Source organism: Aspergillus aculeatus, assembly GCF_001890905.1.
Source record: "Aspergillus aculeatus ATCC 16872 unplaced genomic scaffold ASPACscaffold_3, whole genome shotgun sequence".
In the NCBI taxonomy this organism is placed as follows: domain Eukaryota; kingdom Fungi; phylum Ascomycota; class Eurotiomycetes; order Eurotiales; family Aspergillaceae; genus Aspergillus; species Aspergillus aculeatus.
The window spans coordinates 2,141,716-2,154,853 of record NW_017962978.1 but is presented as its reverse complement, the minus strand read 5'-3'; the positions used below and the strand labels follow the sequence as shown (position 1 = coordinate 2,154,853).

Sequence of the window (13,138 nt, the reverse complement as noted above, 5' to 3'; positions counted from 1 at the left end):
AATCAAGTTTTCTTGGAGGTCAAATGGCAAGTTGAGAATGGTCCATCAATACCTGCGTTGATTGATGCAACTGTTAAGATGGCTTATCCGATGCCAAGAATTGAACCTATCCTCAACAGCATAGCGTTAGCAAAACTCCATGTCTTCTTCATGGCGGATGCAGCCAACGGTTACTGGGCAATTCCTCTTGCTGCTGAATACGCATATTAGACCGTGTTCAGTACCATTCTCGGGCAGTTTTGTTATTGGCGCATGGAGCTTAGTTTAGTCAACAATAGGTACATCATATCAAGGAGATCACGTCCTGCGCCTACAATGGTAGCATGTCCTATCACGTCTTTAAGACGTTGATCTTTTTGCTCCTGGATCTTCAGTTGAGCCCGACCGTCAAGAGATTACTCCTGTCCTTCAGCGGTGCTTTTTCTCTGTGCCACTGCACTCCACCGCGTTAAGCGCGTACAACAGCTTATTCTCTTTATTCCTAATGCTTGTTGAGGTTTAGTTATCCTTTATTTGAAGCAACATCCCGGTCGATGGTGGCCGGGTAGCTTAGTTAGTTATTGCTTATTAGTTAATAGTCTCTCTTCCTTTTTTTATTCTGCCTCATTCTGCCGGTCTCTTAGCTAGTGAAAATATCATCAATCAGATTGCTTTATGTGATGAATTGTTCTACTCTCCACCCTCCACGTATCGGAGTTTTCAGTGCGAACGTCTGTTCGTCTCGATGCAGTCCAGACTGCCTATTCTCTCTGTTTCCTATATTCTAGAATTATTCGTTCATCGTCTCTAGACGCTGTGTTTATCGTCTATCTCGACTTGACGCCACCTCCACTGGGTCTATGACGATCTTTATATGTCTAGCAGTCGAGGACACCAGCAGTTCTTGTAACTGCGGCATCTGTAGCAGAGTTCGTGGTAGTCGATATTCGGCCATTAGCTAGCCTCGCTCTCCCGAACTTCCTTTCCTCAACAATCTAAGACAATTCATGTTGACACCTATGTTTTCTCGCCCATGGCGGTGTTCCATGACATCTGGTAACATTAGGGGATCTTCTATCTCATCGGCAACCAACAGAATGAACATCTTAATACACCCGAACATCACAAAAGGTTTATGCTACGCATATGCCGATCATAATCCATAGATCCTCTTGTTCCCTGCTGCGAATAACGCTTCGGTTTCTGGCATGGTGAAAAGCTCCTTGCAATGCATATCCCGGACATATGATGACCCATGAGAGATGCCATGTGGTTGTTGCTGGGGTCACTTTCCCTTGCAGGTCTCTTTGGCTCTGTCTGAGATCCGAGTCGCCAGTCATTCTGTGCTGTGCGCTTTCCACCTTTTTGGCTTCGCCTGTTGGTATGTTAAACCCAAATGCAACTCTTACTTTCATCAGTGGGAGCCTGGGTGGTTAATTTTATGGTATAAGCCGTGTCCTTACGCATCGATAGTCTAGACAATGGTCTTGCTTTCGTTTTGGAAGCAACCGAACTTACGGGTGCGGAGTATCCAAGGCATTGACTAACTGATGCTGATTCGGAAGGATTAATCGTCCCAAGCTGGAACAGACCACGTATGATTCAACGACAACACTATTTTCCAATGCCCGATAGATCAACCGCCGCATCTACCCTACTGACTTGTAAACGCACAGCTCCCCATATCCAACTGCACCACATCCCCCTCCGGCCGAATGTCAAAGTCAAAGATATCCATCGGCACCCCCAGCGTCGTGCACGCGTTGGGAATATCCACCAGCCCGGCAATATGCCCCTGCACCGGCGCGCAGCTCAGCAGCAGGTAGATCTGGTAATCATTATACCCATACCGACGCAGATACTCGATGACCCGCAGGCAGGTCTGGCGGTAAGCTACCGTGGCATCCAGGTAATGCTGCTTCCCGTTCTCATCGACCGAGAATCCCTCGAAGGTCAGGTATCGACCTGGTCCAAACTGCGGCTCCACGGGGCCCGGGTGGAAGATCGGGGACTTCATGCCCATCTTGGCCATCCCGCCCTTGAGCACGGTGAACTTGAGCGTGATGACGCCGGCCATCTCGATGGCGCCGCAAAAGGAGATCTCCCCGTCGCCCTGCGAGAAGTGCAGATCGCCAACGGAAAACTTCGCGCCGGGGACGTGCACGGGGAGGTAGACCTTGGAGCCGCGGGAAAGGTTCTTGATGTCGCAGTTACCGCCGTGCTCGGGGCGGCCCTAGAGCAGAAATCAAGATTGTGTTAGTTTGAGCTCAGCTTCCAAACTGGACCTCTTTCACGGGAACGCATGATGAAGTGAGGAAAGCATACCGGAATCGTCCTCGCTCCCTCCCTAGCGATCTTCTCCTTCAGACTCTCATCGGCACTTCCTGCATGCGCGTTCTTCGGCTCCGGGGGCTTCGCCACATCGCGTTGGAGATCCGCGCTCGCCGCGATCAACTCCCCCTCCCGGCGATTCCACTCCGCCAGGATCTCGGCGGACGGCGCGCAGCCCAGGATCCCGGGGTGGATCAATCCCGCGAAGCGGACGTGGGGAATGTGTCGCGACGAGCAGAAGATCCCCTCAAAGTCCCAGATGGCCTTTGCTCTGTGGTATGCACTCAGTCAGTTCGAGTCTCACCTCTTTCTCTTGGGTCAGGTTGCGCAAAGGGTCTGGCTCACGCGTTAGGATAAAGCTCATCCAGAAACCCGCCTCCATTATTCTTGTCGAAGATCCCCGTAAACCCCCAGGGGTGATCCTCAAAGGGCTGGACGTCTTGGATCTCCACAAGCAAGACGTCCCCGGGCTCGGCAGTTTCGATCTCAAAGGGACCGGATAGGTAGTGGATCTGGGTGAGGTCGACATTCTTGACGTCGTCGGCGGAATCGTTGTTCTTGATCTGGCCGCCGGTCCAGTCGAGACATTCGATCTTGACGACTTCGTTGTTGGCGATCTTGCCGCATGCGGGGACTGGTTTCAGTTGAATGAGGTTATAATTAGCATGGCGCTTGGAGACTATGCCAGATGGATGGAGGCTGGAACGATACCATCTGGATGCCATCGGTTCTGCAGAATATTAGTATCAATGTGAAGATAGGTACATCATAAGATTAGACGACACGCACGTGTAAGCCAGGCTGCTCCCATGCGGGCTTGTCAAGATCGACGGTGAGCGCTGTGCGGATTTTCTTGTGGCCCATGGTGAGTGCGATGTTATGCGATACTTCTGTTTGATGTCTGGTGGAGGCCTGTGCGGATGGATGTACAGTAGAAGGGAAGGGAGAATAAGTTTAGCTCTGCAGGAATAGCCCCTCCTCCGGGCTGACAGTTGCCAATTAAGTATTCGTAGCTGCACGATCCTCCCCTGCAGCTAGGAAAAACATTCCCCGCCGCAGCAGTTCAAGGAAAGTCTCGCTCAGACCCATGGTTATCAGCAGGTCAAATCGGAAATGAACGGGGAGGATGATGAGGGGAGGGAGAGAAAGTGGGACAAGGTTATCTTATCGGAGGGTCAATGACGCTTATCTGCGGGGAAGCTTCTCCCACCCCTTTCGCTTGGCTTTGCATTCAACTTTTTCTGATAACGATATCGGAACTGTTACAACCATGCGGCTCTTATAAAAGCCCTTTACAAATTTCCCGAAGTCACCCCAAATCTATACAGACCCCGGGTTGTCTACTCCGCCGCTCAGTCAAATCCCGGGGCACTCCTTCAATCCACCACCATCTAGGACAATTCCCGACTAGGGGCATCAGGTGCCTTGGGCTTTTCCTCCTCTTCTTCCATGTTGATCTTGTCTAGTTTATCCAAGGGAAGACTCAGGAAATCGTGCTTGTTCTTCCAGGTCGTCTGAGTCTCAGCGAATCCCTCCTTCAGCGCAGGGCTCGGTGGGGGATCCGTGATCTTGGTGACGAGATAGGCAGTCGATGCCTGAGCCACGCCGTAAAGGAGGACTCCAATGAAGGGCGCCTTCATAACGTGGGTGAAAGCAAATGCGAAGCCGAACAAGACCCCTTCACGATCAGCGAACCAACGCTTCTTCTGCTCATGGGTGAAGGGCACACGGCTGAAGTAGGGCTCCAACTGTTCCTGCTGTTAGACAAATGAGCACGAGAGGGAGGCAAGAAAAGAACCTACAAGTTCACGCATAAGACTGCGGGAGGCATAGTAACTGTGCAAGAACGAGACCACGTAGCTCTTAGGGAGGATAAAGCCGGCCCCGAAAATGACAGCCGCAGGGGTCGTTCCCACGGCGCTTTGGAAGGCGAAGAACGAAGCAGCTGGCATCACGAAAGGACCGATGACGGGGACCAAAGAGAAGAGGTAAGTGCCGAGGAGCAATCCAGCCCGCTTGCCGTACCGTCTGAGGAACATAAAGAATGCTGCAAGGCCGGCGCCCTTGGGAGTTCTGACCTTGCCGTCCGCGGTGGTGTACATGGAAAGGTTGGGGTAATACATCTCGCGCAGGTTCTTGGGGTCTTCATGCTTGTGCTTGTGCACGTAGGTCGCGTCAACCCATTTGAGAGATTCCATGAAACTAACTAGTTAGCATACCCAATCCGACTGAATATCAATCATAATATTTGACTTACATCTCGTCCAGGGTGGGTGTGATATAACGCATCAGTGTCATGAGCAAGAAGGGCACCTGGAGCACGGAGTTGGAGATGAAGTCGAGACCCTCGACGAGAGAGTCATCCCAGGTGGCATTTTCTAGATCAAGAACCCATGAAAGGATCCAGAGAACGAATTTGACCCCAATGATCTAGACGTGATTGTTAGCTAGGGGGCCAGATATCTCGAGGCCGGTAATTGGCACCGCTCATACCGGAATTTGAATGATAAGTTGGATAGCAATTCCAACAGCGACTGCAAAAACAGCCTGTCGAAAGTGATTGTATTTGAATAAGTCGGGATTTCCCAGCGCGCGGACAGCTATAGAGCGATGGTCAGCGATCTAACTCCCATGCTCCGATGACGTAGGTGATTTGCTCAATGCCGCCCATCGATCATTCTACCCGACAGCAGGTCTGACGATCAAGAATTGAAAAAACCAGGCATGACAAAGCAAGAGAAGTCATCTCAACACCCCTTTTTTGCTTCACATGGTGCATTCCATGGAGCCACAAGCAAGCTCCACGCGGCGGGTGGAGCGGTAATAGAGGGGAAGAATCTCACTCACTTCCAACAATGGTGAGCTGACAGCCGCGAATAACGGCATTAGGCTCGAAGTTCGGCATGATGCTCGACTATGCTCAGGAAAAAAACAGATGTGAGCTCAGGGATGGTTGAAAGAGAAAGAATTGGACATGTCGGGCTATTTATAGTGGTGTGTTGGCTCGAGGGGGAACAGCCACAGGCAACCACATAACGGAAATGTCCAAGTATGGCTGTGATTGTGGATTGGTGCAACATCCGCTAAGCGCCGGAGCCAGCAGCCGGACTACCCGCCCAGCCCCACGACGCCACACTTCACGTGATTGTGTAAAGTGCCTTACTGCCTTAGGCGATTAAAATCATACTCCACACCAGCCCCAACAAGCTTGCAGCGTGCAGAGCGCAGGGGAGATCCGCGACTAGTCTAGATTGGTTTTTGCCATGGATATTCCAGTTTGAGTTCATCCATCCATCTTCCGGGGTCATTCGGGCTCGATTATCTCACCACCACCACCATCATTCTTTTCTATTCCCCCCCTCCTCAATAACCCTGCTGATCGTCTCTCCTTTTCCGTTTTTGACCCTTCCATATTTCACATCGCCTGCACTTTTTTATCACCCTACACTTCTATTCAATGTAATCTTCTGTTTCGGTCCCCTTTCTTTTTTCCTTAGATTCCCATCATCCAAGATCCCCATGATCGAGGATGTCTGATTCCTCCGATGCGCCGCTCCCTCAGACCTTGTCCATCCGTCGGTCTGCTACTCTCCCCACCAAATTAAACCCGCGAACACGTCGTCACTCAGAATCTGTGAAACCGTCCGAGAACGATCTCTTCTACCATCCCTCCGCCAAAGTCGTCCATTTTGCCCCTAGAGCCCTCGCGCCTATTCCCTCGAGCACCGCGCCCGCGGACTTTGATTACCCGGTTGATACCGTTGAGACACTTCCTTGGAGATCGCCTACCGAACGCACGGTCGCGCTCGCGCCTCTCCGTCTAGAAAATGTTCACGGCTTGACTGTCTTCCTGAAATGCGGCAATGTCGTCCACGCCATCCTCAAGAACTCACAATGTTGGTGCGTTGATGGCGAGTCGACTTTTGTCCTGCGCATCCGACCTCTCACCTATTATCGCATCGAACTGCCCAACGAAGTGGAGGACGATAGAACGTTAGTCGCGGAAATGAAGAACGTGTTGCCGAAGATTCTCCGATATGAAGTTACGCCCTGTCCCTTCAAGAGAGGCTTCACCGTCGAAATCCCCGAGGAAGCCAAGGCGCCTAGAAGAAAGAGGGCATGGCGTCCCAAAGGGCGCAGAGAAAGCGCCCCCGTCTCTTCCATATGCAAGCAAGACCGACTTCAACCAAAGGACGACTTGGCGACTGACTCGCCTAGCGCTGGCGAAGACACGGACGGAGATGCGACGGACGATAGTGGCTTTACGACCAGAGGCAGCAACAGCACCATTTTAGAGACCATCGCAGACGATAATGAGTCGTCTGAGCCCATTCAGATCATAGGGCCAACTCAGCATTCGGGCCAATCCGTGGCCGAAACACAGCAGAACTTTCAGACCTTGCTGGCAAGGTTCGAAGATAGTGCTGAAGATCAGGTTGATCCTGAACTATCCTTTTCCTCTAGTGTGGAATCATTTCACTCACTTGGCCCTTCTTTTTCAGCTATCCCGGATTTGGACACCTGCTCTACTCCCGCGTCAAGCGAGAGTGACGACCACTATGACAATGAAAGTGGTGATGTTCACTCGTCATCGGAAGACCCACATCTTCCCAAGTCGAAGCGCTCTGACAATAGGGTCTCTGTATACGTCGACTGTTGGGATCATATGTCGCCGGCAGACGATCTGGCAAGAGACCTTTCGGAGCAGGAGCCCCAACCAGTTACCATCACCCCTGACTCTCCTTCGCCCGCCCCAGAACCTACCGGGCTTGCGTCGAGCACCGACTCTAATTCTAATCTTTCCAGCATGAGCGCAGAATTTCGCCGTCGCTCCAAGGCATCCCGCCAGCGGGAGGTTTCTCCCATGCCACCACCATCTACTTTGACGCTCGCTAAACCTGAGAAGCACGATGCAGCTTCTTTGATTCACAAGACCGCCTCACTCGTCTTGGTCCCTCCCATTCAGCTCCTGGTCGTGCTCATCCATATTGCTGCCCGGATTGTTATCGGGCCTGCTCTGAACTCGACTATGGGGGAGCTCAAGCGCAATATCGAGGACCAATTAGCTGAAGGTCAGGATATTGTGGATGATTTCGACCTTCCTCTTCCTGATTGCTTTAGAAGGTCCAAGGAGTCTACTGACAAAGACTCATGATGTGTGGGCGGAGATAACGGCTTCGCTGGCTTACCATACTATTCTTTCCCAGTTCAACATACCGCTCTTTGGCACATTTCCTTCACTCCCATTCGTCAGTCATGATATTCTTGTTTTATTCCCACACACGCCTTCATTCTGTGATGATCTATCTACATGAATTTCCGTTATCCAGTCCATGCATGGTCCAGGACACATTTGATTTGTGGGTGGGCCAATCTGCATTGGAAATGTACCCTAATGTCTTTATTGTATTCTAGCGTGTACCATCAATTATACTTAATTTGTGAGACATTTCTTTTCTAGATATCTGAAATCATCAACCTGCCAATCAACTTTCTACCCATTGTGATTTGATAAGTAGGGTACTAGAGACGCAAAACGGACCTCCGGGGTTGAGACCTGAACGAATGGCATGATCTAGATTGGGGACAAAGAAAGTTGATAGGTCATATTAGCGTGAGGGGGAGGACCGGGAGGGAACTTGAACAGTCCATAGGTAAGCGCCCGCCCATGGCAACAACCTAAGGTCCCCCGTTCCCCATCCTTAAAACGTTATTACCACCAAACCACCTCCCCTCCCCGAATTGCAGCGCGTAGTAGTTACTCGCGACTACGTCCATCTTCACCTCTTCCTTCCCACCTCCTCCTTCTCACCCCACCCCCCGATTGCCTCCCCCACTCTCTATGCACGCCACACCACCACAACCATGTGGCGGAAAGTCCCCATGCGCATCCGCCAACAAAGCCGGGTCTGGCTCACGGCCCTTCACGCCTGGTGGAAAGTGCCCCTGAAGTTCCAGCAGAAACGGGTCCTCTTTCTGGGCAGCCTGATCCTGTTCACCGTCCCGCCCATCCGCCAGCGCGAGAACGGCTACTACCGCTTACCGGCCCCGGGCTTGCCCGCCTTCCCTCGCCTGCCGCTTTCCAAATAATCAAATAACGGGGTTGTTGTCGTTTGGCGTAACGATGACAAACCGGTTGTTATCGTCTCGATCACGCGGTGTCTCTATGTGGTTTGTCTGGGGTTCGAGGCTTTTGGGGTTTGCGGGGGAAACTATGGCATTCACACGGGGAGGTGGGGGCTTAAGCTTGAAGATGGCTTGTGGGTTTGGCTTGTTTTCAGGCATTTGAATTGGAGAGGGGGTGGGGAATTTGGTCGTTGACGATCCGCACGGAGGCCCTCTGGTTGTATCGCGTTGGAGGGTTAGCTCCTGGGTGGTGGTTGACTATCTGGTGGGGATTGCGGCATTGATAAGGAGTCGGTGGGTGGGTGGTTGTGTAGAGGACGGCCATTCAGCGCGTATTTCCTTCCAACCTTACTTATTTTCTCGGTCTCTATTGGGTTGACCTGTGTCACGGGCTGGACTCCTGGGTATACTGCGGCTCTCGGGGTTTGTCTTTTGCTTGATAGTGGAGGATGGTGATTGACTTCACAGGGAAGAGAGACACGTTGTCTTAGAGTGTGATGAGGGACGGATCCGTGACTAGGGAAGGGCAAGGGTTTGCTTGCCGAGAAGATGTGTAACTCTGGGTTTCTCTTTGGTGCATGTAGAGATTTGGATGGCCACTTGATATCAATCGGTACCTTCTGGCAGGGGGCCATGCTGCCATGCTTCTTCCTTGAGAAACTCATAGAGGATGCTCATATACTACACAATTGATGGCTCGAGAACTCGGTTACTCCATACCCAGTTGCATGAATATCAGTTGGTATATGAAAGAACAACAAAAGAGATCGACCCATGAAACGCCTAATAAATGCAATCAGCCATACAATGAATAAGCACAGCAGATCATTCATCATATCCTCCAATCGCTCAAACCTTCCCATTCGCACCCAATCAACCCCAAAGCCACAGTCCATAATCCTACCTCAATAGGACCTCGACTTCACGCCTAACAAGTAGAAATCAAGCCTTCTGCACCTTCCCCGCAGCCTTCCCCTTGGCAGTCTTCTTCTTACTGCGATCCCGCTTCTTCAACCCCGTCATCCCGGCCTTGCACACCTCCGCATACCGGGTGTAGAACGCCTCCAACTCCTCCGGGCTCACCACCGTCGACAGCTTGACTTTCTTGGAGGCCGCGCCGGCCGCCGTCTTCTTGTCGGTCTTCACTTTCTTCGGGTTCGGGGCGCCGGTGTTGCCGTCTGTCGCGCGGATGAGGATTGCTGGCTGTTGTTGTTGTTGGTCTTGGGAGTTGTCGGTGTTGATCCAGGGCTTTTGGGTGAGGTAGACGGAGCCGCGGGCTTTTTGGGAGGTGGTCGTTAGGAGGGTGGTTAGGGAGGTGAAGAACTATCTTTGAATTAGATTTTTGCATAGAATGTAAACGGTTTGGGGGGTTGGAGGGGGGGTCAAAGTGTCCGAGGGGGTCAGATTGGAGGATTTGGGGTTCGGGCTGGACAGACCTCTTCATGGTTGAGGTGTGCGGGCATTTTGAGTAGATGCGTGCCCAGGAATGGGGAAGTGGATGGTGGGAGTTGAGGGGTTTGATTTGGAGGAAATAGTGGTCTTGAACACCTGGTAAGTTGTATTTTGTGGGCAGCAAGTTGAAGTATGGGGAGATAGGGAAGCAGCAGTTCAATCCACTTGTGAAGCTATGCTCTAATCAATGAATCGAATGGCCAGACGACCTCGACTCAGCGAGTTGAGTGGGGAGAGGAGAGGAGCTCCGCAACCTCATCCCACCGCCTTTCATGGTTTCCGCCTCCGCGGACTTTTTTGAAACGGCATTATTTTCGCAGAAGACCAAAAAAAAAGTTCACTGCATCAACATTCTCACCCCCCAAAAAAACAAAATGCCACGTCCTAGGCATAATACAACTTCGTTACCTCGCAATCTCCGAGAGGAGTTGGGGATCCGCGATACCTACGGTGACCGGAAGCGCAACGGCCCCGGCGCGAGGAAAGATCGTCGGAAAGAGGAACGACAGTCGAAGAAACAGCGGGGAGGGCAGAAGAGGGGTCCTCAACGGTCTTACGGGGGTTACGATGACGACGACGATGATGAGGATGGATTTGGTGGATTTGATGACGACGAAGATGCGGGAGACTCGGACGACAACGACGATGTTGCGGCGACCATGGCCAAGTTGAAACAGAAGAAGGAGGCTGCTAAGGCTGCTGCTCCCGAGAAGCCGAAGAAAAAATCGCAGACGACCGACAACGATGCTGAGGCGGTGGCTGCCTCGCGTCCGATCTCGAAGACAGTCAAAGCGAAGCTGGACGAGGATGATGCGGAAATTGCTGCGTTGGAGAAGAAGTTGGGTCTCAAGAAGGGCAAGAAGCTTCCTAAGGCTTTTGAGGAAGATGGTTTGGGTGATCTCCTCGGCGATCTGGACGAGGGCTCCGATGATGAAAATCGCAAGCGCAAGCGAGAGGCCGACGACTGGTTGCGCAACAAGCGGAGAAAGGCCCAGGGTTTGCCGGTCGAGGACGACGTTGAGTCGGATGACGATGACAGCGAGATGGGTAGTGAGGATGGGTTGGATGGATTGGAGGGTTTTGACGAAGACGACGACTCCCTTGGAGACTTTGATGAGGATGAGGACTTGGAGGAGGATGAGGATGATGAAGATGAGGATATGGATGGTATGGATCTCGACGAGGATGAAGAGAAAAAGGAACCCGTTCCTAAGAAGAAGGAAAACCCATACGTTGCTCCGGTTCAAGAGCCCAGTGGGAATCAACCACAAAAGTACATTCCTCCCTCGCTTCGCGCTAAGGCTTCCTCGGAGTCCGAGAGTCTTGTACGTCTTCGGAGACAAGCGCAAGGACACCTGAACAAGCTGTCCGAAGCCAACATGATCTCAATCCTGGCGGAGTTCGAGAAGCTATACCGTGATTATCCCCGTGGAGAAGTCACCTCGACCCTCATCACACTCTTGTTCGGACTGATTTGCGAACGATCCGCCCTGTCGGATACCTTCATCATCCTGCATGCGGGTTTCATTGCTGCCGTCTACAAGGTGATGGGTATGGACTTTGGCGCGGAGATTGTGCAAAAGATTGTCGAAACCTTCGATGCTCGTGGAGACGAAAGAGGGTCGTTCTCAGGGAAGGAGACAATCAACCTGATCTCCCTTCTTTCCCAGCTGTACAATTTCCACGTCATCTCAAGCACGTTGATGTTTGACTACATCCGGATCTTCCTCCAGGACATTACAGAAGAAAACACCGAGCTTCTCCTCAAGATCATCCGAAGTACGTATCTAACCTCCTGCAAGCTCACTCACATACCATACATAGTACTAACGACGAACCACAGACTCTGGGCCTCAGCTCCGCCAAGATGACCCCTCCTCTCTCAAGGACATTGTGCTCCTCATTCAACCCGCCGTAGCGAAAGCCGGCGAGGCGTCCCTCTCCGTCCGCACCAAATTCATGATCGACACGATCACCGACCTGAAGAACAATCGCCTGAAAGCTGGCGCCGGCTCCACCATCTCGTCCGAACATCTGACGAAGATGCGCAAGATCCTCGGCGCGCTCAACAACACGCGGGTCATCCGCGCCTCGGAACCCATCAGCATCTCGCGGGAGGACATCCACAACTCGGCCAAGAAGGGGAAATGGTGGCTCGTCGGCGCCAGCTGGCGCGAGGATCCGCTTGAGTCTGCGCGCCAGGAACTCTCGAGCCTGCCCGCTGGCGCGGACCAGCAGCACGCCCTACCCGACAACGACGACGACAGCGACAAAGAACCCGACTGGGTCAACATCGCCAAAGCCCACCGGATGAACACGGACGTGCGTCGCTCGATCTTCGTGGCCATCATGTCTGCCACGGACTATCAGGACGCCCACGTGCGCTTGCTCAAACTCCGGCTCAAGCGCGCCCAGGAGTTCGAGATTCCCCGCGTGCTGACCCACTGCGCCATGGAGGAGGCCGCGCATAACCCCTACTACACGCTGATCGCCCGCCGGCTGTGCGGCGAGATGGGCCGCCGCATCAAGGTCTCCTTCATGTACACCCTGTGGAACATCTTCAAGCGCATGGGCGAGAACGGCGACCTGCACGACGACTCCGACTCCGACGGCGGCTTCGGCGACGACGAGGACGAGAACAACAAGCTTGGGATGAAGTCCATCGTCAACCTGGCCAAGATGTACGCCTCCCTGGTGGTTGACGGGACCTTGAACCTGGGTATCTTGAAAATCCTGAACTTCGCCTACCTGCAGCCCAAGAGCAAGACGTTTGTGGAATTGCTGCTCATCAGCGTGATGCAACAGTCGCAGCAACAGAACAGGAAGAAGAAGCGCGGGAGCAAGAAGAGCAAGAAAGGCGAGGAGGACGGCGATGATGAGCGGGATGAAAAGGCCCTCATGGAGATCTTCTTGCGTGTCAAGGAGACGCCGCAGATCGCCAAGGGGCTGATCTTCTTCCTGCGCAAGGTCGTCGCGAAGACAGATATCGTGCCCTCGGGCAAAGATTTGAAGTTGGTGAAGTGGGGTTGCACCGTTGCGGTCGATGCGCTGAAAATTGTGGTGAAAGATACCGGTGCCGATTAAGTCATTGGCTATGCATGAGTTTTTAGCTGGATTTTGGTTGCATCTGGCGTTGCAAGGCGTGGCGTTTTGTTGGGATAGGGCCAAAAGCAAGTGTATATGGACATGTTATTTCAGACATCATCGTTACGATGAGGTGGTTGTTATTGTCTCATGCTCATACATGTAG

General features: G+C 52.5%; 5 protein-coding genes across 5 annotated transcripts; 2 read left to right on the top strand and 3 right to left on the bottom strand.

Annotated features, from left to right (window-relative positions):
• Positions 1-1,479: 1,479 nt before the first annotated feature.
• ASPACDRAFT_114143 (acetamidase/formamidase family protein) lies at positions 1,480-3,460 on the bottom strand. The gene is made up of 5 exons (XM_020195774.1): positions 3,100-3,460; positions 3,022-3,040; positions 2,656-2,944; positions 2,305-2,581; positions 1,480-2,212 (listed from the first exon to the last, which is right to left on the bottom strand). The coding sequence occupies exons 1-5, from the start codon at positions 3,172-3,174 to the stop codon at positions 1,634-1,636; spliced, it is 1,239 nt and encodes a 412-aa protein (XP_020059580.1). The 5' UTR covers positions 3,175-3,460; the 3' UTR covers positions 1,480-1,633.
• usgS (transmembrane protein UsgS) lies at positions 3,432-5,336 on the bottom strand. The gene is made up of 5 exons (XM_020195773.1): positions 5,158-5,336; positions 4,804-4,910; positions 4,568-4,740; positions 4,113-4,512; positions 3,432-4,058 (listed from the first exon to the last, which is right to left on the bottom strand). The coding sequence occupies exons 1-5, from the start codon at positions 5,213-5,215 to the stop codon at positions 3,702-3,704; spliced, it is 1,095 nt and encodes a 364-aa protein (XP_020059579.1). The 5' UTR covers positions 5,216-5,336; the 3' UTR covers positions 3,432-3,701.
• A 209-nt stretch (positions 5,337-5,545) lies between these two features.
• ASPACDRAFT_114135 (uncharacterized protein) lies at positions 5,546-7,758 on the top strand. The gene has a single exon (XM_020195772.1). The coding sequence runs from the start codon at positions 5,840-5,842 to the stop codon at positions 7,463-7,465; it is 1,626 nt and encodes a 541-aa protein (XP_020059578.1). The 5' UTR covers positions 5,546-5,839; the 3' UTR covers positions 7,466-7,758.
• Positions 7,759-9,378: 1,620 nt separating this feature from the next.
• ASPACDRAFT_50599 (signal recognition particle 14 kDa protein) lies at positions 9,379-9,899 on the bottom strand (the record flags this gene model as incomplete). Its single annotated transcript, XM_020202367.1, has 2 exons — positions 9,379-9,759; positions 9,873-9,899. The coding sequence occupies 2 exons, from the start codon at positions 9,897-9,899 to the stop codon at positions 9,379-9,381; spliced, it is 408 nt and encodes a 135-aa protein (XP_020059577.1).
• A 363-nt stretch (positions 9,900-10,262) lies between these two features.
• ASPACDRAFT_11500 (MIF4G domain-containing protein) lies at positions 10,263-12,972 on the top strand (the record flags this gene model as incomplete). Its single annotated transcript, XM_020195864.2, has 2 exons — positions 10,263-11,667; positions 11,732-12,972. 2 exons carry the CDS (start codon positions 10,263-10,265, stop codon positions 12,970-12,972), a joined length of 2,646 nt encoding a protein of 881 aa, XP_020059576.1.
• Positions 12,973-13,138: the final 166 nt, after the last annotated feature.

Bases quoted from the DNA above. Each gene is read 5' to 3' on its own strand.
- ASPACDRAFT_114143 (XM_020195774.1), bottom strand. From the start codon at position 3,174: ATGGGCCACAAGAAAATCCGCACAGCGCTCACCGTCGATCTTGACAAG. The intron at 2,582-2,655 runs GTGAGCCAGACC...TGCATACCACAG, and splicing joins GATGAGCTTTATCCTAACGC to AGCAAAGGCCATCTGGGACT. The intron at 2,213-2,304 runs GTATGCTTTCCT...TTTCTGCTCTAG, and splicing joins AGGGAGCGAGGACGATTCCG to GGCCGCCCCGAGCACGGCGG.
- usgS (XM_020195773.1), bottom strand. From the start codon at position 5,215: ATGCCGAACTTCGAGCCTAATGCCGTTATTCGCGGCTGTCAGCTCACC. The intron at 4,741-4,803 runs GTATGAGCGGTG...AATCACGTCTAG, and splicing joins AACTTATCATTCAAATTCCG to ATCATTGGGGTCAAATTCGT. The intron at 4,513-4,567 runs GTAAGTCAAATA...CTAACTAGTTAG, and splicing joins ACACCCACCCTGGACGAGAT to TTTCATGGAATCTCTCAAAT.
- ASPACDRAFT_114135 (XM_020195772.1), top strand. From the start codon at position 5,840: ATGTCTGATTCCTCCGATGCGCCGCTCCCTCAGACCTTGTCCATCCGT.